The sequence below is a fragment of the Chaetodon auriga genome, chromosome 18 (genome assembly GCF_051107435.1).
Source record: "Chaetodon auriga isolate fChaAug3 chromosome 18, fChaAug3.hap1, whole genome shotgun sequence".
Lineage (NCBI taxonomy): Eukaryota > Metazoa > Chordata > Actinopteri > Chaetodontiformes > Chaetodontidae > Chaetodon > Chaetodon auriga.
Window position 1 is genome coordinate 11,455,389 of NC_135091.1, and position 21,100 is coordinate 11,476,488.

A 21,100-nucleotide genomic window follows, 5' to 3' on the forward strand; every position below is an offset into this window, starting at 1 on the left:
GGTGTGTTATCAGTAATATCAGGATTTTTCACCATCTACACATGCAAACTTATGGAAAACTGTAACATTTTATGTCTACACACCACTTTGTTTTCAAGGGTATTTCTATTCAAAGAAAGAAACTTGATTACTGCGCCACTGGTTTGCACCAAGAACACATTCTTCCCCCTGCTGCCACTGTTAAACATGTCTGCTGATATTATTATTGCTCACTGGCCAGGCACAAGGTTTTCATCTGAGGATCTGATGAAAAATAAAGTGGGTGAAATGCCAAAATACGTTGGTTTGATTGATTTATTTGATAGTAATATATTATACCAGACCATTACCTCATCTTTGAGGTTTGTTAATGTTTTTCTCTCTGATTTATTGAATGCTTGTTGTATCAATGTCTGTCTGTGCATCAGTCTGTCTGTCTGTGTCTGTCTGTGTCTGTCTGTCTGTCTGTCTGTCTGTCTTTACAGGCAGCCACAGTTGTGACTACAGTTTTGTGTCAGCAGGGGTCATAAGTGCTCTGCAGGAGCCAAAGCCCTACACTGTAGGGCCTACAGCCTTGATTTTTTTTTTTTTTTTTTTTTAAACTGAACAATGCAAATGCAGTTTATTGCAGACAAGAGAGAAGAAGAAAATCACATTAATTAATATTACTTGGAGTTTATATTATATTAAATAAGTAATTATTAAATAAAAACACATTGTTTTTTGCAGTCATTTATTCATTAATTATTCATTTATTATCCTCAGTTCCTGAATGTTATTATAATAATATTAACTATTATTAATATTAGTTCATTTAACCTTAAGTCCATACTATACTTTTATTTTTTTCCTTCCAGTAAAGTGTTGTATGTGTTTCTGCTTTTACTCAGGAAAATGATCTGAATGCTTCCTCCGCCGTTGTTATTTATTTATTTATTTATTTATTTACTGGACTTCATTAAAACAAAGTGCGCTGTTGTGTCCCATGAGCGCGGCTGCCTGTAAGAAAATATGTCCGGTAAGTAAATTAAGCAAATTACAGCAGCGCGAGCCCATTGGCTAGTGGTCGAGGCTCCGCCTGTGAGAGCTGGCCCAGCGCGTGACGGCCGAGGAAACCCGAGTGACCTGACGACCGGTGCTGCGCGTGCTGACGTGCCTCGCGCGTCTCAGGAGGTTGCTTGGGAAGCTCGGCTGGCTGTCGCTGATGGAGACCAGACAACAAGGTGAGTCAGAGTTGTTTTATAGCGACAACAAATGTTTTAGAGTGAGAAGCCGAAAGAAGGCGACGTGTTTCTGTTGATCTGATAATGAGCTGAACTTGAATGTAGGCTGCACCGGCTGCACACGTCACTGCTCAGAAGCTGGAGGAATGAGGAGCAAATCAGAAAACACTGGCAAAGTCAAAAGAAAAATCTGCACTAAATCAGAGCCGCCTGTTAAAACTGTCATGTATCACCTCGTGTGCAGAACAGTGTTTCTGAAATGTCCTCATGTCCAAACTGTCCAAGAGACTTCTGCTGCCAGTGGTGCTGGTTCAAGAAGCAAATAAACAAATATCCACACATGAAGCTCCGGGCGCGCGCAGACACACAGTTGGCCAGTGTGCTGCAGGTTTGTGTTACTGTTTATTCAAGACATCATGGAAACTCCAGACCAGACCGGGAGCTGGGTACAGTTTCCATCCTCGGAGGCTGTGTGGTGACTTAATGCGTGAGCTGTCAGGTATTTCTGGTGTTTGAGGATCAGCAAGGTGCCTGTTTACTATGACACACCTGATTTACAGCTTCCATTGTGAGACAAGCAAGTGATTTCTCACTTAAGTGCTTAGTGCTTAAGAATATGCTCATGCAGAGTAAAGCATTAATCAGTGATTTTTAATGACTATTAAAGAGTCAGTATGCAACTAATATGCATGCTAATAAGCAACTAGTTAACGCTGAATATGTGTACCTTAATATAAAGTCTCACCTGACTGCCTTATGACTTAAAAAGACCATTATTTCAATTAATTCATGAAAGATTATGTTAAATCTACATTGTGAAGTGAGACTCTTTGAAGGACATGTAACCCTGTCATGTTGTTGGATTTTATTTTTACCATTTGTGGCATTAATAAAGAGTGATGTTTGACAGCGACAGGTATTCATACTGCTGTGTGATTCATCCTGTGTTCACTGAATGTGATCAATGAGACATGAATCAAGCAGGGTAACGACTCCACGTCCCTGCAGTCAGTGGGATGAAGGTTAGCGTTTGTTTATACGGGTAGATAAATGCATCCCCTCGCATTCCAGGTCTGGATGTGCACCTGTGGTCAGCAGGGCAAAACGCTTTCAGTTTTCCATTGAACTGGATTAACATGATGATTTTGCATAAAGGAGTATTTAAATGACGGGAGGTGTGAAAACTGAATGCAGAATGGTTTATGTAGAGTATGCACAGGGTTGCTGCTGTTCGGCCACGCTGCAGGCGGCTTGGCCAACGGTTAAGCTTCAATTGATTTTGCAGCCATATGACCATCGCCAGGCCTCTGATTTAGCTTTGCCACATGACCGGTGGGCCAAATGAGAGTCTTGTGACCAAAGGTATTCCACCTCAGGAAAAAGGAAAGGGGGGAGATGAACAGCCGAAGGAGAGTGAAGAAGGGGAGTGTTAAAATGGATGTCATCAAGCAGCAGAAGTTTTTGGGTACATGCCCGCTGACATAGACCTTCAAGATGTGAAGAAAACGAAGGTTTCTTGCTTGATACTTGACTGATGCTCTCTTTGTTTTCCACTGAAATCTGCGACCTTTTCTTCCCTGAAAAACAAGTGGTTTACCAGTCAGTCTTCCCACAAGTCAAACCAGAAGGAAATCACTGTTAGTCAGACAGCACTGGCTGGAGTGTGGCGTAACGACATTTCATGAGCAACCAGAGAAGTCCGATTGCTCAATAACCTTCCATATTCTTGCTTAATTGTTTTAAAAGTTACAAAAGGCCTCATTGTTGACTCTGATTTGTTCCCTGTCACACTTTTTTGAGAAGCAAGAATCAGGAAAATCCTGTTTAAACAGCTCAGAGAAGTTCAGATCTGTGTCACAAAGGGTGAGAAGTCAGATTTCCTGTTCCTGTAGAAATGCAGACTCAGATAAGCTGACTACAACGAAACACCAAATCTCTCAAGAGGGCTAAATTGTGTGTCTGTGTGTGTGTGTGTTTGTGCATGTGTATATAACCCGTTTTCTTGTCTCCTCTCGCCCTGCTGCCTTGCTCTGCTGCAGAGTTGTACTCAAGTGTTCTGAGTGAAGCAGTGGTGGACTGGGGCAGCATGGGTCCAGGAGAGGAATGGGTTAACTCAGCCACACACGAGGGAGAGCAGGGTAAGACTCCACTCTCCCAGAGGGGAGAATATGTAAATCTCCACCGAATCACCGGGCGGAAAACGCTGCTGCGCGTCGATCGCATCGCAGGAAGTGACGCCAAAGCGTGTGCGTTTTGCCTGTGACGCGCAGAACAGCTGAAGTGACGTCACTGACTCACGGAGTTTATATTGAGATTAATGCAGCAGCAGTTTTCTCACAGTGTGTGATCCAGTGTTGATTTAACCAGTAATAGCCAGCGGAGTGGATGAGTGTGGTCTGACTTGGAAGACAGCAGCGCTGGGATCAAATCACATTTAAGTAAAAAAAGAAAGTGCCGTTCCGCCAACATGAGCGTGTTGAATTAAGATAAATGCTTTCTTTGAAGCACGACTGCAACAAATGATCATTTCTGTTGACGATCAATCTGCCTGTTAATCTTCTCTATTCAGAAAATTACCAAAACAGAACAGAAGAGAGAAACATTTTTGCTTGACTCAAAAGATATTCGCGCATCAAAAGTAGTTTTTGAGCTAATTGTCTAATCAGTTCAGCTTTACTCAGGACAGTGAATCTAAATACAGCTTGATATTTAATACTCCATTAATGGAACTTAATATAACTGTTTAAGGATTATGTGCATTAGGTCATAAGTCTGAATTTGCTTCCATTGTCAGATGAATAATAGTATAAATCTGACCAGGTGTGGCCAAAATGGACTGCTGGGCCCCGCTGGCACCCACCTCCTGCCCTCCATGCAGTGTGTCCGTGCTCTGAAGCCTTCAGGTTTCTGTCACTGTCCAGTCCAGCCTGTACGCTTATACTACAATAATACTTCATTTCTGTCAGTTCATGTTCCTTTGATTTAACAAAACCTCATTATGATTTTCCATCATATGAGCTCAGTACAAAGTGAAAGTATCTGACGCTCTTAAATTTAGATCTGGACTCAGGGTCTCTCTACGAGGCAGCCACAAAATGAGCTAATAATGCAGAACGAGCCGTAGTCGATATTGTAGTACTTCAGTGGCAGCGACATTAGAGTTTTAGTGCCACATAGAATAGAATCAGCATATTGTAGCTGTGGGAGTTGATAGTTTTTTTTTTCTCAGTGCCAAATGATTCACTGATTTCTCTCTCTGGAGCTGAGACCTCTCTCTGTTAAAACTCACTAACAAGGTGCTTCTGTGATCTGTTAACAGAAACTTCCTGTAAGCTAAAATCTCACAGCCACTTTCACATGTTGGCTCCTGATCACACTTTTCTTTGTCCTAAAATACCATCAAAAGTTGGACTCATCATCCTTCTTTTTTTTTGCCAGTTCAGCTAAAGCATCGTTAAAAGTGGACTCAGCACTTGAGAAATAGGGTGAATCAGTCACCGTGTTTTGTCTAACACGCTGAAATCTGTTCAACTGTGACTTTGCTCAGGTTTGAATCAGGGTATGTTTTACCCCTCTGGTGAGGAATTGGTTAAAAGGAGCTCAGATGGTGAATACGTGGCTCCAGTGGTCCAAAATGGGCGAAGCTTCACAGAACGTGCTAAAACTTCACCATCAGGGGACGATCAGTGGGGTCAGACGTCAGTGTCCCACTCTGACAACTGGGTCATGTCCACCACTTGGGACATGCAGCTGGACAGCACAGGTGAAAAGGGACGTAGAGTAGAGCCTGTAGAAGAGACGATCTTTCACTCTGGTTGAACATGTGGTTCTCTGCGGGAACCAATCAGCACGCTTAGGCTGTAGCTGCCGCTGAGGACAGGGAGGTCAAGATAAACGTGTTTAGCTGGTAATTTGGGGGGTTTTAGCATCTTATAGGAATTAAGTGGAGCAGTCAAATGCTGCAATTAAAAAAACAAAGACATTGTGAGATAAAATTGGCAGATCCATGCACTCTTAGACTGCTTTAATTTTGACTACTTTTAGCCCAATCAATACATGAGTAAGACAGGATTTACTGTTTCCCCACTAGGATTGTAGTCTTGGCAATGTGGGCCGGACTTCAAGGAACATGTAAACCATGTAAACATAAAAATTAGCTGTGAAAACTGAACAGATCAGAAATCAACTAATTTAAATATATTGAATTATTCCAGTAATTGATGTTGAGAAAAGAGAGAAGAGGAAAAAAAGCAGCAGTGCTCAATGACTGTGCCATTAAATCATTATCAACCAAAGTGAAATGTTGCCTCAAAATGAGTAACATGAGCTGAACAGTCCCGCTCGTCCGCCCCGTGGTTCAGTCGAGACCTCGGGGCCTGATCTCACTTTGTATCTAACCCATTTCATGCGGCGAACCATGACTGAGATCATTAACCTCAAGTTTCAGCATTCTTCACATTCCACAGAATTGGCAACGCTTCAGCAGCGTGTCAGAGTACAAATACAGGGACTATCTCTCAAAACCAACATAAAACTCTGAGCTCTCCGTTCACGCAGACGGACGCGAGGAGCTTCCATCTGAGCCACAGGGGTTTCAAAAAATCCGATTGTCCTGCTGTTGTGTGATGTACGCAGAAATAGCTCCCTGCTATAGAAAGGCCTGCCTGTACTGGTGCATGCTGTGCTGAGTTTAGTGCTGTAAGCTACACTTTTGTGAGTGCGTGTGTGTGTGTGTGTGTTTGCTGCATGTGGCACTGAGTCCCTTTTAACCTTAGATTTTAAGCCATTGAACTGTATTCTGTTATAGTAGCTGCATTAGTCAGTGGACCAGTCTTTTGTCCGTCTTTACTAAACCTGCTTTGTCCTCACCTGTCTGATATGCTGCCACATTAAGAGAGAGGACACCTCACAGCAGGTACAGTAATCCTTTTCATTTCCACTCTGTCAAATTTGTGTTTTTTAGATAGTATACATGTAAAACGTTGACAGGTCCTCTACAGATATAGTGACATAAATATATTCATATATTTGGCCTAGTTGAGTTGAGTGTGTGCGCTTTTACTGCTGTTACTCGGTACAGTGTGGTACCTCTGCGTCCTGATGTGCCACACATTTGGGAAATCCTGCAACAACGCACCGCCAATTAGATGGAAACAGTTTTAAAATCACGTGTTCTCATTTTATTTTTGGTCCTCTTTCTCCTTGTTTTTGTCATTCCTGCAAATACACATTATGATTTCATATGTCCTCTTTCTGTAATCCATCATTGTTAGCTCTCTCCGCTATGCAGAATATTTCAAGTTACAGGGGAAAAAAAGCACTTTTCTGAAACTTTCACTGGCTTCAGTGTATGTCTGCTGCATCGTATGTACGAGTCAGCTGATCAGCTGCCTGAACGAAATGTTTAATTCATAGAGGCAGTTGAAATTCTCTTTTTCTTTTCTTGGAAGTGCATGTAGTGGTGTCTGGCTGTATTTGTGTGTGTGTGTGTGTGTGTGTGTGTGTGTGTGTGTGTGTGTGTGTGGCAGTGTAATTGTGTGTATGGCACACAGTGCTGTTTCCAGAGGTAAGTGCAGTGTGCAGGAGGTATAATGAGGTGTTTTTGTGAGGCAGAAAGAGACAGTATCTTCTCAAAACTGGTTTCTCTGAATTTCTGAAGCCTGTAATCTTTCTTCCTTTTTGGAATATTTTCATGTGCTCTTTGAATAGATATGTATTCACGTCTATGATTTCCAATACTGCCATCCCCCTTTTTTTTTAATTGGGTGAAGGTGCCAGGGGAAAATTTAATGTGTAAAATACCTCCTGATTTATTCACACTGTAAACCACTAAAGTCCAATATTGCAACTTTAAATTCAATCTGTCCTCAGAAACAGCATCTTGTTTGTTTATTTGTGTGTGTGTGTGTGTGTGTGTGTTTGGTGGTCAGTAGTGTCCATCAACAGAGTTAAAGCAAGATAATCCACGTCACTTAATCCAGATTACAGGCTGCAGCCACAGGTTACATAACTGTCAGACTGACAGACAGACAGATGGATACAGTCGGTGAACTCAGACGTAGAGGCTGCCAAACAGTTTGTAGCACTCAGACAAATCAGGCAAAAGGACTGAGATGCATTTTAGAAACACTAAGTAGGAGAAAAAAAACAGTAAAAATCAGAAAGATTTCTCCCAGAATTCCCCAGAAGGTCTTTGGTGGTGCATTTAAAAGGTCCAGTGTGTAGGTTTTAGGGAGATCTATTGGCAGAAGTTAATAAAGTACTCATAAGTATGTTTTCATTACTGTACAATCACCTGAGACGCCAGAGTTTGCCATGTTGCACTGCCATGTTTCCATATTAGACAAAGCCAACGCTGGCTCTAGAAGGAGCCTTTTGTGTTTTATGAAAGCACACTTGGAAGGGGAAGGTGAGGCGAGAGGTGTTTCATTGGTTGCAATCTGCAACCTCACCACTAGAGGCGTCTAAATCATACTGAATAATTTAAAGTAGAAGGTAATTAAATTCTGCATCGACACCAAGCGGCAACCTCTGTGACTGGAAAACTGCAGTTCCTTGAGTGGCCACTTGAGGCCGGCCCCAGTAACGAGTCAATCCCCATAGACCCCCATATATAAAATGCTAACTTTTGCAGCCTGCTGAAGCTAATTTCCCCATTCATGAGAGTGTGTATTTTCACATAACTCCCTCGTTTAAATTTATTGACTCTTAAAGTTTTGAATAATTATGGGTAAGGCCACTCTGCGTGCCAGCTGGCTGCTAGGTTTAAGCAACTACGCTTCATTTGACCTGCCTCAGCTGCACCCACACTCCACCTCTTTGCCCATTTTTGGATTAGCCAGGAGTTTGGTGGCAGTCAAACGCTGCCAAGATGGAGAAGGCTGGAGCTGGATGAGAAATTGATGTTTGATTCCAGGAGCAGCTGCAGATTTTTCAGGGTTTTATAGCGCCTTGCTCTAAATTATGGAATCAAGTACGTATGTAGAGAGAACAAAGCCTTTTGTAGCTAAATCAAATGAATGCTTTCATTCACAGATGTGTCTTTCTCCTTCCTTTGTTTGTGTGTCTCCTTCACTGTTTCACAGGTCACACCGAGGTTTTTAATTGTGTGTGTGTTTCATTCAGGTTTCCTGGACTCTGAGCCACTGAGGGAAGCTGATGAAGATTTTGTGTCAGATGTCAACTTAAACAACCCCATCATGACAGAGGAGGAGAGAGAGGAGATTCAGCAAGAGTTAGCTAAAGTATGTTCACACATGCACAAAGTGATGATATTCCAAAGGTAAAGGCTCGAGTGCTTTGTTCTGTAAGCAGCTCTTTGTGTCTTTTCTGTGCATGTCCAGTTGGAAGAGGAGATCAGCACGCTGAAGCAGGTTTTGTTGTCCAAAGAGAAGCAGCACGCTGACCTCAAACAGAAACTGGGCATCACTCCTCTGAACGAGCTCAGAAGCAACTTCAGCAGAGGCTGGCACGACATGCAGACCTCCACGGCGTAAGTGTGCAGCTTTAAATGGGTTATAGTGAAGGGCAGAGAGTGTGTGTCTGCAGCACATGACAGAGCAGCTTTCCTGTTTGCTGTCAACACAGATGCCCTTTACAGGACTCTCTCTCACACACACACACACACACACTCACATACACGTTTTTAACAGGCAGTATTGCACCATGCTTCAATCTGAGTGTGTTACAAACACAGATATAAGCAACCCGATTAAAAAGACATAATCCTCCCCTCCGGGCTGCACGGCATATGTGTGTTTGTCGTTTTTGTCGTGCTCAGTTTAGCAGACATCATAAACCTGATTAAAAACACATCACATGGCTACATGGAGCTAAAGGCTATCGTCAACACACAATTAGCTGAACATGACCCATCCAGTCACTGGAGATGATTACAATGTTTTATCTGAGGTGTATCATATATGGCAGTTAAATTCAACCTTCCCTCCGGCAGCCATGACAGTAATACCTCAAAATGTTGCATTCAGACGAAGTAGCTTGATTTTCACTGCCTTTTCGTGTGCAGAGAAATAACCTCATTTCCTCATCAAGCCATCAGCTGTGAGCTCTTAGTCAGACAGCAAGAGACAGAGAAGAGCAAGAGGATAGTCTCTAGAGGCCTCCATTCTTATCCAGTTACACTTCGACCTGAAGATCACTTTACACACACAGTGGCCGTCCTCATGTATAATGAACCAGTGTGACCACAGGAGTGTAAGATCATAGAGAAAGTGGGGAAAGCAAATGTGTGGAAGTTGTGTCGAAACATAAATACGGCTCAGGATCATTTTAGAAGGTGATCAGAATGAGAATCAGAAGACTTTATTGCGTGTAATGACGTATTTTAAGTGCACCTCCTTTTTGTCTCAGCTATAAGAAGACATCAGAGACACTGTCCACAGCAGGGCAGAGAACCTCAGCAGCCTTCAGCACACTGGGCAGCGCCATCACCAGGAAGTTCGGGGACATGAGGTACAAAACGATGCTGCGTCTTATTATTTATTGTTGCTCACTTCAACACAGAGTTCAGACTTTCGCTTGTCACCTGCCTGCTGTTACCAGTTTCAGCAGTCTGCCTGTGTTAGCTGATAAGATATCATGCAAATAGTTTGGGGAACTTGTGTCTTCTGCAGCCATGGTTGCCCTTTGCCCAGCATGAACGTCCATTGTCAACACATTTGCATATTATCACCCAGCCTACCAGTTCCCCACTGATGCATTTCCACTTTTATCCAGTTCGCACACCCAGCTTTTATTTGTGCCGTCCATCCCCGTCTCTCAGCGAGCAGAGTTTTGACTCTTGCTCTATCCACCTCGGGGGGGAAGTTCAGATTATGTAAGCCCACATTAAGCTGCTTTCTGTCGGGAGCTGAAGGGCCCAGAGGCAAAGTCGGCCGCTTTCTTTCTCTTGTTCTGTCTCCTTGCCTCCCTGTCACTCTGCGTCACTCTGTTTGAGACGCTGAAAGTCAACACAGAGTGCACGAGCCTGCACTGTTTGCGTGCAAATAAATAAGGCGTTTGTGTGTGTGTGACGACGAGAGAGCGCAAGAGAATGTGGGCCCGTGTGACTTTGTGTATGTGCAGGAGAAAGAAAAGCTTTCTGAGGTCAGGAACAAAGCTGATTGGAGTCATTTGGAGAAAACTGCAGAATTAAAAACGCCTGCCATTGTGTGTGTGTGTGTGTGTGTGTGTGTGTGTGTGTACATGTATGAAACAGCTGGAACATGTATTTGCAACTTGAATGCATTGCTTTAACAAAATCTGTTCATTCATAACAGCCTAACAGGAAACAGAGGTTTGAAAAACGCTGTATGTCCTGTGGAGGCTGTAATGTGTTGACAGTGGCTGTATTGTAAAGACAGATGGGACACTGGTGCTTCTGGCTACACTGCAGCTTATTATGCTTTTTGGAAAATAGAGTGCAGAAAGGAAACAATGCGTTATCTTTGATTATTCCAGCATGGTCGGTCTAGGGTTGCTGTTCCCTCGAAGGTATGCAGACTTAAATATGCATGTTTGTAGATTTTGCTGTGGGTGTGTTTGCAGAGTGTTCTTACGTGTCATTTTGTCCCATCAGCCTGAAATATTGAACCATTTTCACACTGATTTTCTCTTCTGTCTATCTGTCTGTCAGTCAGTCCCACTGTCTTGCCATGTATAGATTTTGTTGACAGCGTGTCCTGTTACACTGATCAGTAATCAGTGTAACTGTAATTACTCTCTTTATATTATTTGAAATATGTTATGTATCCCCAAATAAACAGCTGTCAATCTGATACAATATGAAAGATGAGGTTACAGAAAAGCTGATTTTCACCCTTGAAAGATCAAATTCAGATCATATTTTCCATCTTTGCGCAGTGTTTCTCTGTTAATTCTGTCATATTTCCCTTTCAGCAACTAACTCTTTACTCTTAAATCTGCTCTGTGTGTGTGTCTGTGTGTGTGTGTGTGCTCTCACATAGATGTGTGGTGTGTGTACAAACTGTTTGGTAATCACTGACTGACTCTCTAAATTGACTTTCCTTTAAGTGTGAGTGTGGATAAGATTGTGTTTTTGTGGGTTGGCTATGTTTAACTTCAGTAGAACATTTTCATTTTGTTAGCACGTCTGTGCACAAGTGAGATAAAGTTCAGTACAATCTGCTTCCTGCAGCCATGTTGCTCACTTTCTTCCAGTTCACTTCACTCAACAGATATGAGTCCACCAAGGCTGAAAGCTGAAAACAGTCATCATTTGTGCTGATAACCTAAATGTTCTACCAAAGTGAAAGCGTGTGACTGTAAAGGCCCGTCAAAGCGTCTTAAACTGTTTTCCCTCTTCCTTCATGCTCCCCAAGGTCCAACTCTATAGGGTAAGAATCACACAGCTGATTATGTCACATTAGTCGCTCCTGTCTAAGGAGTCTTAACTCGGTGGATCTAAGTCAGATCAGCTGATAGCGCTGACGGGTTGGTACAGTGTGGCCTCTCACGGTCAGCTGACTGTGTTTGAGTCAGTGCTGCTAGACGAATGACCGTAGACAACGTAGATTTAATATCTGTCCATTTCATCCTCTGATAGAGACTCTGAGACTCTCTGGGATAAAACAAAAACTATGATATTTCTAGCCAACACTTTGGGCCAGTGTGTATGTGCGTGTGTGTGTGTGTGTGTGTGCGTTTGTGTGCAACCTGTGCTAACCATGAACTCCTCTCTCACCATGCTCTCTGGGGACAGCTACTCTATCAGACACTCTATGAGCATGCCCACCATGAGGTAACCACACTGTGCTCGCTTTGATTTCGTGTGTGAAAGAGTGCCTTTTTTTTCCTCACCTTTGTTCTTCTTTTGTCGTTTTTTTTTAGACACAGAAATTCTGCCTCGCTCTCGTTTAAATAAATGAATAAAACACTGCTCAAACACGGGGCACGGTGCGACAGCTAATTGTTTAATGTGTCCCCACCGTTGACATTTAATTAGTTCAAAAAATACTCGAGGTGTTTTCACATTTATTGACGCCTGCTTGCACTCCGCGCTGATGTTTTCACTGCTCTTTACTAAGTCATTATAGTAAATACTTAATGTTAGAAAATGGATCCCAGAGTGATATTATGAACCAGTGTTTCCCAACCTTTCTGCTTCTGTCTCTGAGTAAACTGACTAAGTGATGTATTTAGGCTGCTTTGTTCAGAAATGTGTGTTTTCCTCTCCCTGACACTGGGCCATTGTTCCATTAGCTCTTTGGTTGTTTGTGCAAGCTTTTCTAATGCAGGACGAGGCTGTTTTAGCAGAGTGAGGCCTCTGTGAGCGTAGCTTGTGTTCATCTATAAGTTTATATTTTGAATAATGATCTGAGAATAACAATTTCATGTAGCTGTCTTGGCAGAAGTGAATGAAATACTGAGCTATAGGCCAACTGTATATTTAAAAAAAGAAGATTTCTTACACCCCTCAAGCTTGAGAAAGCCTCTGACACCCTGTGAAGCTTTGGCGACCCCTAGTGGGAGTCAGGACCCCCGGTTAATACAGTCATTTTAGCTGAAAAGACATTAGTGAATTTACCCATTTTGTTCCAGAAAATCATTTTGTGCCATAATAAAGTTGATTTTCTCTCTTCCTTCACAGAAACTCCCCCAGCTTCAAGTCTTTTGAGGAGACAGTTGAGAATACAGTGTCCACTATCAAGGTAAACGGCTTCTGTTTGTGTGTGTGATTTGATAGACCAAAGTTCAGCGTTAGCTTCTAAAAAGTCTCACCTGTTTCACTTAAAAAGACACATAGAGTGTATTTTGAAATCGTCTCGTATCAAAGAAACCAGCTGATTAATAACATGTAAACTGAACTTTGTTTAGTTGTAAGCTGGCTTCTGCCTCTGAACTTTAAGATGTCAGTGAAGCAGAGGGAGCAGAACACTATAATTTGGGTGTAATAGCTATCTTACACTCTGACTCTTGGAGCCTGTTGGTTATTTATACTCACACTGATCCTGACACCGTCTTAGCGGAAGCAGACCTCCATCCTTTGTGTATAATTTTGCAACTATGAAGACCACCCGTCTGATTGATGGGGCGGCAGCGTGTGCAGAGAGGTTGGAAAAAACACTGCTGCTGATTCTCTTCTGTTTTTTACGACTTTCAGCTTTAATCTCATTTCAAGGATCAAACCCTCTCAAAAACACGACACAAGCTCAAAGATACATACTGTGGTGGCCAAGATTAGAGCAAAAGCTGTTTGATTTAGTTCCTGGAAAGTTTACATTTCGGATTTTTTATTTTATTTATTTTTTAAAAGAAACACCCTCTGATGTGCACACTGCCTGTGTCTGACCGTGGAAGTTAAAGTCGGCCACCACCAGCAGTGCAGCAGCATGCGAGGACTTATTCAGCGCTGACAGCACATTTTATATTGATGCATCTTCTCTGCAGACAAAGGTCGGCGCTTCAGAGAGCAGAGGCAGCTTTGAGGAAGTCCTCTCCTCCGCAGCCAATGCCAGCTCTCAGGACACACCCACCAACATCTTGACGGACAGCTCCGAGAGGCCGTGCTAGAGCTGCATCCACGCTGCGAGGCAGGACTTCAATCAGGAGCTCTCATCACTGCAGCACATATCAACCCGAGGCTCTGACTGAAGTGTTACAGAGTGCTTTTATTTGGTCACACCTGATTGAGTCTCCTGATTGGATGGAATTTCCTGCGACACAAATGCTTAGATTGGCGCCATTTCCTGTTTGGACCAAATTCACCTTAAATATTCTAAAGCAGCAGTTTTCTACCTGTATTTTGAAAGATCAAGGCAGCTAAAGGCAGAAGCACACCCACCTTTGGTTGTGTAACACATGTAAGTGGGCACAGGCGATCTTTTCATTGAAGGACTCTCCTTCAGTGGATTTAACCAGCCTGCCCTCCATTGGCCTCCAAACATACTTAAACCACAGATGTTGGATCAGACGGGGTTGAAGGGGAGAAGCAGCTAAGCCTTAGTTTAAAAATAATGAAATGAAAGGAGGATGAGCAGATTCTAAGAAACAAAGTCCCGTGTTTCTGGCCTGTATTTCTTCTTCAGCTGAGCGTCTCATGGTCTCATTTAGTTAGTTTGTCATCACGAGTGGAAAAACTGTGTCAAATCACAGCTGGCATTCCTCACACACAAAACAAGAGCATACGACTTCCTGTCCTTGCTGTGTAAATTCGTCGTAAGTGGAAACAGCCGCATTGGTACAGAATCAAAACTCACTACAAGATATACAAAACTTCATTTTAGCTTCGTCTTAGAAAAATGTGTTTGATTTAAAAGAAATGTTACGACTACCTAGTTCTTTTTACTAAAATGTGTAACTGATGTGATCAACCCAGAGGTCCTGAGGTAAAACCAGTATCTGTAAACTCGTGTCAGTAAGACAGAAGATCTCGCTGTTAAGATTTTGTTACAGCACCCGTCGAAGTACTTTTGAAAAATCCCAGCTGACTGTTACACACATTTTGGCTGCTGACAGTTTGGGTTGAGGCCTTTTTGAATGCTGGATCACACTCCTGGCACACACACTGTGTTTAGTCTGCTGTAGGAGACACTGTGTGTTTGCCATGTGCAGTGCAGCCTCCATGTGCAAACGTAACCAAGAGGTTTATTTCTGTTTTTCTCATGACTGCAGCGAAAAAGGAGGTCACACAGAATCTGATTAATCACTCTGGATAATTAAGTCTGAGGCTGGAGATTAAAAAACATCATATATCAGATGTCTCCTGCCCTAAAACACAACACCTGAGTCATTAAGGCTGAAGATCTGATGCCTGTTGCTGTGTAAGCAATGCCACATATATAACATTAATATAATAACATCACACTCGAGCATTGCTGTTGTCCTTTACTGTAATATGAGCCCGGAATCTGAAACACGCTGTTACTCACAGATCTGATTTTTAACGTCCAGAAAAGAAATCTGATTCTATGCTTTCTTTTTAACTTGTCAAGCTTGGTCTCAGTGTCCGCTGCCATCAAAGTCCCGTTCTGTTTTCAATATATAATCTGTTCTGCGTCTCATGTGACCTTTCTTTGCTGTGGTTTGAGAAGATGCCTCCAGATCGTTTCATGTTTAGTTCGGTCTGTCCATGAAATGTATTTATTAAATGCATGTTATCACGCCATAAATCAAGTACTGAAAGATCTTTTTGCAGACCTTTTACCACATAGCTGAGGTAATGCATGTTCTGTCACTGGAAAATGAATTACAGTATATGTTTCACATTTGTATGATGTGGTTTGGGTTGAAATCAAACTGAACTCAGCATCAGTTAAAAGAACTTTTTTTTTAACAAAACTCTTGAAGATAACACCCAAAGACATAACTGTGGCATTCAAATGAAACAACAGATTCTGTATTCACACAACGAATTACACCATCATAAATAACAGTTTCTATGGCTGATGTGTCGACATGAACCAAACTATCACAGAAAGCTGTGACTGAACCTGCTGAAACTGAGATAAAACAACCAAACACGCTAAAAAATGCAATAATATGCAACTGAACTTGTATACAACGTACAGAAACTAACATCTGACCCGTGTTTTCTCATTCCTCCTGAGTACGCTGTTGTTATCAATTAACATTAATGTATAGTACCAACATATTCTGTTTAATGTGCAGTAAGACTGCATCAGAAAATGCATTTCTGATGGCGCAGCACCATTTTTTACAGATAATCCTACAATGCAATATCAGCCAGATACATACATATGTAAAAATAATATGTGAAACTGTAATAAAATGTATTTGTCAGTCGTTTGGAAACATAATAAAGTTAGCATAGTTGAAGAATATCTCTCTTCACCAGCAGTTCAATGAACAGTAACCACAAGGGAGTAAAATCTGCAACTAATGTGATGATATAAGAACATTATCTGGGAGATAGCGACACTGTTCTGGATACAGTGACATAAAAGTTGACAGCTGCCTGCACATGGACGATCTCCTGCTGCCATCATCCTCAGTTGTAATGTAGCAAGAACGAGGACTTCCTGATCCTGTGGCATGTTTGTGCGTCCTCGTTCAAACACATTTTGTGTTGCAGTTCAGCGTCTCAGTGTCTGTGTGCGTTTCAGTCAGGAGGAGGAGGAGGAGGAGGTGTCTGAAGTCGTGCGTGGCTGCGAAGATTCAGCACCAGCCGTCTGTGAGTTCTTTGCTTCATCCGCTTTGGTCATGTGACATCCTCTCTCTTTGTTCAAAGAGCTGATGAGCTGCAGCACGTCAGGGTGGTGGAAACGACCTGAGAAAAGAAGCAAATGAAGGCAAATCTGTATAAGTTGTAATAAACAAATATCGAGTAAGTAAGTGACTGAATAAGAGAGACAGATTGGAGACGTACCGGCAGTGGAGTCAAAGAACTCCTGCAGTCTTCCCGGCGCCCCCTCCAGCTCTTCGTACTCATGAGCCTGAAGGATCATCTCCAGCAGGTCAAACTGTTTCACCAGCCTGGCCTCTGCACTGCTCTGGGTCTCATATTCCTGCAGGTAAGACAAGTGTGTGTCTGCTGTCAGATGAGTTATCTTAAGCGACAAACAGCAGAAATGTAAAACCAGTGTCGTACCTCCCACAGTCCATAAATCTCCTGTTTGAGTCCCTCCGGCAGAAGACCTGACAGATGTCTCATCGCCTCCTGAGAGAGAGGTGAGGCGGAGAAACTACAAATATAAACCACCATCATATCACCTGGTTACACCTGAGCAGGCCTGAGCAGACACTCACTCAGTTGAACCAATCGGGAAGCGTTAACAGACTGTTCGGATGTAATGCGAGCGACGCTGGTCACTTGCCTCCTCTCGTCTGTGTTTCTCTGCTTTACTGATGTTGTCTGATGGAGCAATATCTCCCACAATGCACTCTGCCATGTCATGAACCAGAGCCAGCTTTATACATCTACAGACAGTGAGAGAAAAAAACAGGTATGAGCATGACAACGTTAGAGTTTTTTATATCAAACTACATATGAGATAATAAGTGTTTTTTTTTTTTTATTTTGGGGTGAGCTTTGAAAAGTTGCTTCTTTACCTGTCCTTGTCCACTGTGGGGTCAGTGATGGTCAGAGACATCATGGCCATCCGGTACATGTGGTCTGACACGCTCTCTGGTTTCTTCACGTTCCTGTACACCCAGCCGGTCCTCGGGACCCTCTGCAGGTAACATCAGCCACAACACGCAAATCATCAGAGGGACAGAGGAGGGAGAGGAAACATCCATCCTATAATACGTCTCAACATTGTCATTACAACATTGTCATTATTCATTTCAATGTAAATAATTTACAATGTAATATACATGGAGCCAAAATGGGGGACTACCGGTTGTGTGTGTGTGTGTGTGTGTGTGTGTGTGTGTGTATAAACAACAAATAATGAAATGAATGAAGTATATAGCATTTAATCTTATATTAACAGTGAGTACAACGGTGATCGTGACAAATTATTCAGTTCAGACGTCACTTTTTTGACTCCAGCAACAGCAAAACACGAGCAAAACAGTCTGAGGAGCTACAGGTTGAGCCTGAATACAGCCAATCCAGAGAATCCAGCTTCAGGCAAAATTGCGCTTTTGTATTTTTTGGCGGAAGGAACAAATCACAAGACAAGTAGCCTGAGTTTGGGGAGATGTCTTACTTTGAGCTGTCCGATAAGTTTCATAAATCGCAGCATATTGCTCATGCAGGCTACCATCTCCGTGGTGGCCGCCATTGTTGTCATCTGACCCGGATACAGAAAGATAGTATTTGCAGGCGTAGTGGCCTAAAGTTGCCGCTAGGTGGCAGCATGAACAACACAACGAGGCAAAGTGAAAAGAGGTACTAAACACTGAAACCCCTGTCTGCCGACTGGATCTTTGTTTAAATTGTAATGTTTTAATGTTTGTGTGAACAAAATGTTTTTTACGTGATATCATTTTACCCTTGCTTTGGACACGACATTTTTAAATTAGTTGCTAAAAGTATACAAATAAAAAAACTATAGATGGCAGTGTGGCGACAAATGACGATGTAAAGGGCACGAAGAAGAAGCAGCTCCAACGGAAGTCGGAAAGGCGGGAGATTAGAAGACGTAAACAAACTTATCGTTGGCGTGAACGTTTGCTCTTCACTGAACTTTTGCCAAAATGCTCAACAAGGCACCCAAATTAAAATACACAGTTAAAGCGAAAATGAAGAGTAACATAAACGTGAGGCCGGCGTCAGAGGCAATGGTACGTAACGTTAGTCGACGACACTGATTACTGGCGTGCTAATGTTAGTTAACTCTTTTCACTGTTAATGGCTTGTTTCTGCTAACGTTAACTTGCCTCCCGTTTTCTCAGATTGAACTCCTCACGCTGCTGTTTTTGAACAGCCTGGCTGAGGAGGCGAGGACCAAAGCTTTTGAGGACAAATCTTTAACAATTCGAGCTGAGCACCTGAAAGCAGTTTCTAAGGTAAGCTCAAAGCTCAAATGTCGGATTTTACTGTCTATAAGCTGCATTTGTGACAACTCTCCGTGTCTTAGGCGCATTAACGCTGCCATCGGTGTCAAACGTCATTGAGTGTTAAGCAGCTCTACAGTATTGCTCCAAATGGCCAAACAGTAACAAACCGTAACAGACTGCAAGCTGCATTCACACGTTTAAATAACTTCTGATAAGAGCTGCATGTATTATTTTCAATACGGACAATTATTTGGCCTGTACAAAGTCACGAGTCATGAAACAAACAAACAAACAAAAAAAATAATAAGTCACCATTTCACTAAACCCAAGGTGATGTCTTAAAATGCAACCCCAGATCCAAAGAGGTCCAGTTTGATGTTGGGGATGAAAAGAAACAAAACAAAACCAAAAAAGGTTTTTGGTATCTTGCTTAAAAAAAAAAAACACACACACACACACACACACATAAGCGATTAATCGGTTGTCAAAATAGCTGCTGATCAATTTCTGGTCGACTGGCTCAGCCTCTGATTAACCCCGAGGTGCACAAGACAACGTTTTTCTGTCCATGTAAAATTGGGAAAACGTATTTCCTGGTGGTGATTTGAGTACAGTAGACTGTCTGATGATCGCATGTTGTAATGTGACATCTAGTTAATGTACAAAACTAGTTGCAAGTTTTTGAATACTTCATAACTTTGTGAATCATTTGCTTTACTGCCATGGTCTGCATGTGAGGACAGTGTCTCAGGCTTTTCTTCTGAAACGCATACACTGATGTGGACATTTCTTGGTGAAATGTAGTAGTCCTCCCAGCTATAATGATTATAGTTTATGTAACAGGAGAGACTTACAGAGATTTTCTTTCTTTCTTTATAGAAAGTCCTGAAAAAAGCAAGAGGATGAAGAGGTGAAAAGTGTCATCGTCATTATGGACATTATTGTGAACATTTTTATGAATCACAGGAGCAATATTTTTACTTTTTTTTATAATATAGTTTTAGTTTTCTTCTGAAATTAAACCTACCTGTTTTCTTGTCATAAGAGTTGTTTTAAATTACATTAAATTCTTTTGAATTGCGTAATGGCTCATTTTAGATCTCTCAGTCCAAAAAGCTTGCATTGCCAAGCATAATGGCTTTCTCATATTAAATGAATAAAGCAGACTTATTCATAGAGATCCTGACCATATTTAGCTTTGATCTCACAGTTTTGGAGAGCTCAGAATAGGTTAGTGCTTCCAGATCTCCTCAGCCCGTGTCTCACTCTCCTATCATCAATCACAGTCTGTGTCTTACGCTGCCTGCTTCACAGCGTCTTCACCGAGCGTGGGCTCTGCCTCCTCCCAAATTCCTCACTTCTTCACGCTACATAGATTATGTGCGTGGTGCGATGCTATCCTGCTCGTTGCTCATCACTGCAGGGTTTCCTCACAGCAAGACTTTTACCTTCTTAGGTATGTAAGCGTTGATAAGGTCAAAGTTATATTGTTGAACCTCTCGAGCGTACAGTGTCTGCAAAGTTACTATTGATTTTATGTGACGACGCATGTTCTCCTCCAGCTGAACCTCGATAGCAGATGGTGACCTAAAAGCTGTTTTTGGCTTGTATTACAGTGGATCTTTATAGAGTCTTGGTCAGTATGAATACTATAGATCAAGTGATTTAATACAACAAAGCAGCTCTAACTTTTGTGCATGGCTTAACGTAAACATTGTTGCAGGTACAACCCAGACCCCAAAAAGTTGTGATGCCGCGTAAAACGTGGTAATTTGCTAATTCTTTTTGACACATATTCATTTGAAAACCATATAAAGACAAGATATTTATGGTTTTTCCTCTTCAACTTCATTGATTTTTGTAAATGTGTGCTTATCCTGAGTTTGATGCAGCAACACGTTTCAAATAAATTGAGATAGGAGCCACTAAAGACTGGGAAAGTTATGGAACGCTCCAAAAACACCTGTTTGGAACGTTCCACAGGTAAACAGGTTCATTGGTAACAGGTGATAGCATCATGACTGGGTATGACAGGGGCATCCTCGAAAGGCTCAGTCATTCACAAGCAAGGATGGAGAGCAGGACACCACTTTATGAACACATGATTACATAAAGGATTTTACTGCATGGACTCAGGAACAGTTTGTGAAACCGTTTTCTGTAAATACGGTTCATTTGCAAATGATGGCCTTGTGTTTTTATTCACGTTTAACACAGCGTCCCAGCTTCTTTAGAATCAGGGTTGTATGTGGCCATATGGTTTACATTTGTCACTGACTGTATTATTCACTCAGCTGTCTCTGGTTCGCTCGGTGTCCTCCATCTTTATCATTTTCCTTTTCCCTGTCTTTCTTTTTGGCAGTTATGACATTCCTTGGCCTCCAACGGTTATTTTCTTCGAGAATCTGATCTGGCACCCTAGTGAGTGTAGCCTTGTCGTGTTTATGTTCCCAGTCAGGTTGAGGAGGTGT

The 21,100-nt window shown here is 42.2% G+C and overlaps 3 protein-coding genes across 9 annotated transcripts; 2 read left to right on the forward strand and 1 right to left on the reverse strand.

Moving 5' to 3' along the window:
- The first annotated feature begins 1,076 nt into the window (after positions 1 to 1,076).
- tpd52l1 (tpd52 like 1) lies at positions 1,077 to 15,220 on the forward strand. Of its 7 annotated transcripts, none has more exons than XM_076756268.1 (11): positions 1,096 to 1,202; positions 3,242 to 3,340; positions 4,750 to 4,965; positions 6,097 to 6,117; positions 8,328 to 8,446; positions 8,546 to 8,694; positions 9,573 to 9,674; positions 11,543 to 11,557; positions 11,923 to 11,961; positions 12,811 to 12,871; positions 13,611 to 15,220. In XM_076756268.1, the coding sequence occupies exons 1-11, from the start codon at positions 1,184 to 1,186 to the stop codon at positions 13,731 to 13,733; spliced, it is 963 nt and encodes a 320-aa protein (XP_076612383.1). In that variant the 5' UTR covers positions 1,096 to 1,183; the 3' UTR covers positions 13,734 to 15,220. The 7 variants fall into 7 exon arrangements, with proteins under 7 accessions (XP_076612387.1, XP_076612383.1, XP_076612385.1 ...); XM_076756269.1 differs by lacking the exon at positions 1,096 to 1,202 and adding an exon at positions 3,997 to 4,105 and having other exon boundaries at positions 3,316 to 3,340; XM_076756272.1 differs by lacking the exon at positions 4,750 to 4,965 and having other exon boundaries at positions 1,077 to 1,202.
- Positions 15,221 to 15,282: 62 nt separating this feature from the next.
- On the reverse strand, positions 15,283 to 17,916 carry hddc2 (HD domain containing 2). The gene is made up of 6 exons (XM_076756276.1): positions 17,837 to 17,916; positions 17,232 to 17,353; positions 16,997 to 17,099; positions 16,771 to 16,839; positions 16,549 to 16,687; positions 15,283 to 16,449 (listed from the first exon to the last, which is right to left on the reverse strand). Exons 1-6 carry the CDS (start codon positions 17,909 to 17,911, stop codon positions 16,286 to 16,288), a joined length of 672 nt encoding a protein of 223 aa, XP_076612391.1. The 5' UTR covers positions 17,912 to 17,916; the 3' UTR covers positions 15,283 to 16,285.
- A 319-nt stretch (positions 17,917 to 18,235) lies between these two features.
- cenpw (centromere protein W) lies at positions 18,236 to 19,598 on the forward strand. The gene is made up of 3 exons (XM_076756277.1): positions 18,236 to 18,413; positions 18,525 to 18,638; positions 19,509 to 19,598. Exons 1-3 carry the CDS (start codon positions 18,327 to 18,329, stop codon positions 19,533 to 19,535), a joined length of 228 nt encoding a protein of 75 aa, XP_076612392.1. The 5' UTR covers positions 18,236 to 18,326; the 3' UTR covers positions 19,536 to 19,598.
- The last annotated feature ends 1,502 nt before the right edge of the window (positions 19,599 to 21,100 follow it).

What these genes read in the sequence shown, in the direction of transcription:
- tpd52l1 (XM_076756268.1), top strand. An exon ending in TTCAGCAAGAGTTAGCTAAA is followed by an intron (nt 8,447 to 8,545) that starts GTATGTTCACAC and finishes GTGCATGTCCAG; the next exon opens with TTGGAAGAGGAGATCAGCAC. An exon ending in GACATGCAGACCTCCACGGC is followed by an intron (nt 8,695 to 9,572) that starts GTAAGTGTGCAG and finishes TTTTTGTCTCAG; the next exon opens with CTATAAGAAGACATCAGAGA.
- hddc2 (XM_076756276.1), bottom strand. Translation starts at nt 17,911, where the DNA reads ATGGCGGCCACCACGGAGATGGTAGCCTGCATGAGCAATATGCTGCGA. An exon ending in AACTTATCGGACAGCTCAAA is followed by an intron (nt 17,354 to 17,836) that starts GTAAGACATCTC and finishes TGTTACCTGCAG; the next exon opens with AGGGTCCCGAGGACCGGCTG. An exon ending in AGATTTATGGACTGTGGGAG is followed by an intron (nt 16,688 to 16,770) that starts GTACGACACTGG and finishes TCTTACCTGCAG; the next exon opens with GAATATGAGACCCAGAGCAG.
- cenpw (XM_076756277.1), top strand. Translation starts at nt 18,327, where the DNA reads ATGCTCAACAAGGCACCCAAATTAAAATACACAGTTAAAGCGAAAATG. An exon ending in GGCCGGCGTCAGAGGCAATG is followed by an intron (nt 18,414 to 18,524) that starts GTACGTAACGTT and finishes CCGTTTTCTCAG; the next exon opens with ATTGAACTCCTCACGCTGCT. An exon ending in ACCTGAAAGCAGTTTCTAAG is followed by an intron (nt 18,639 to 19,508) that starts GTAAGCTCAAAG and finishes CTTTCTTTATAG; the next exon opens with AAAGTCCTGAAAAAAGCAAG.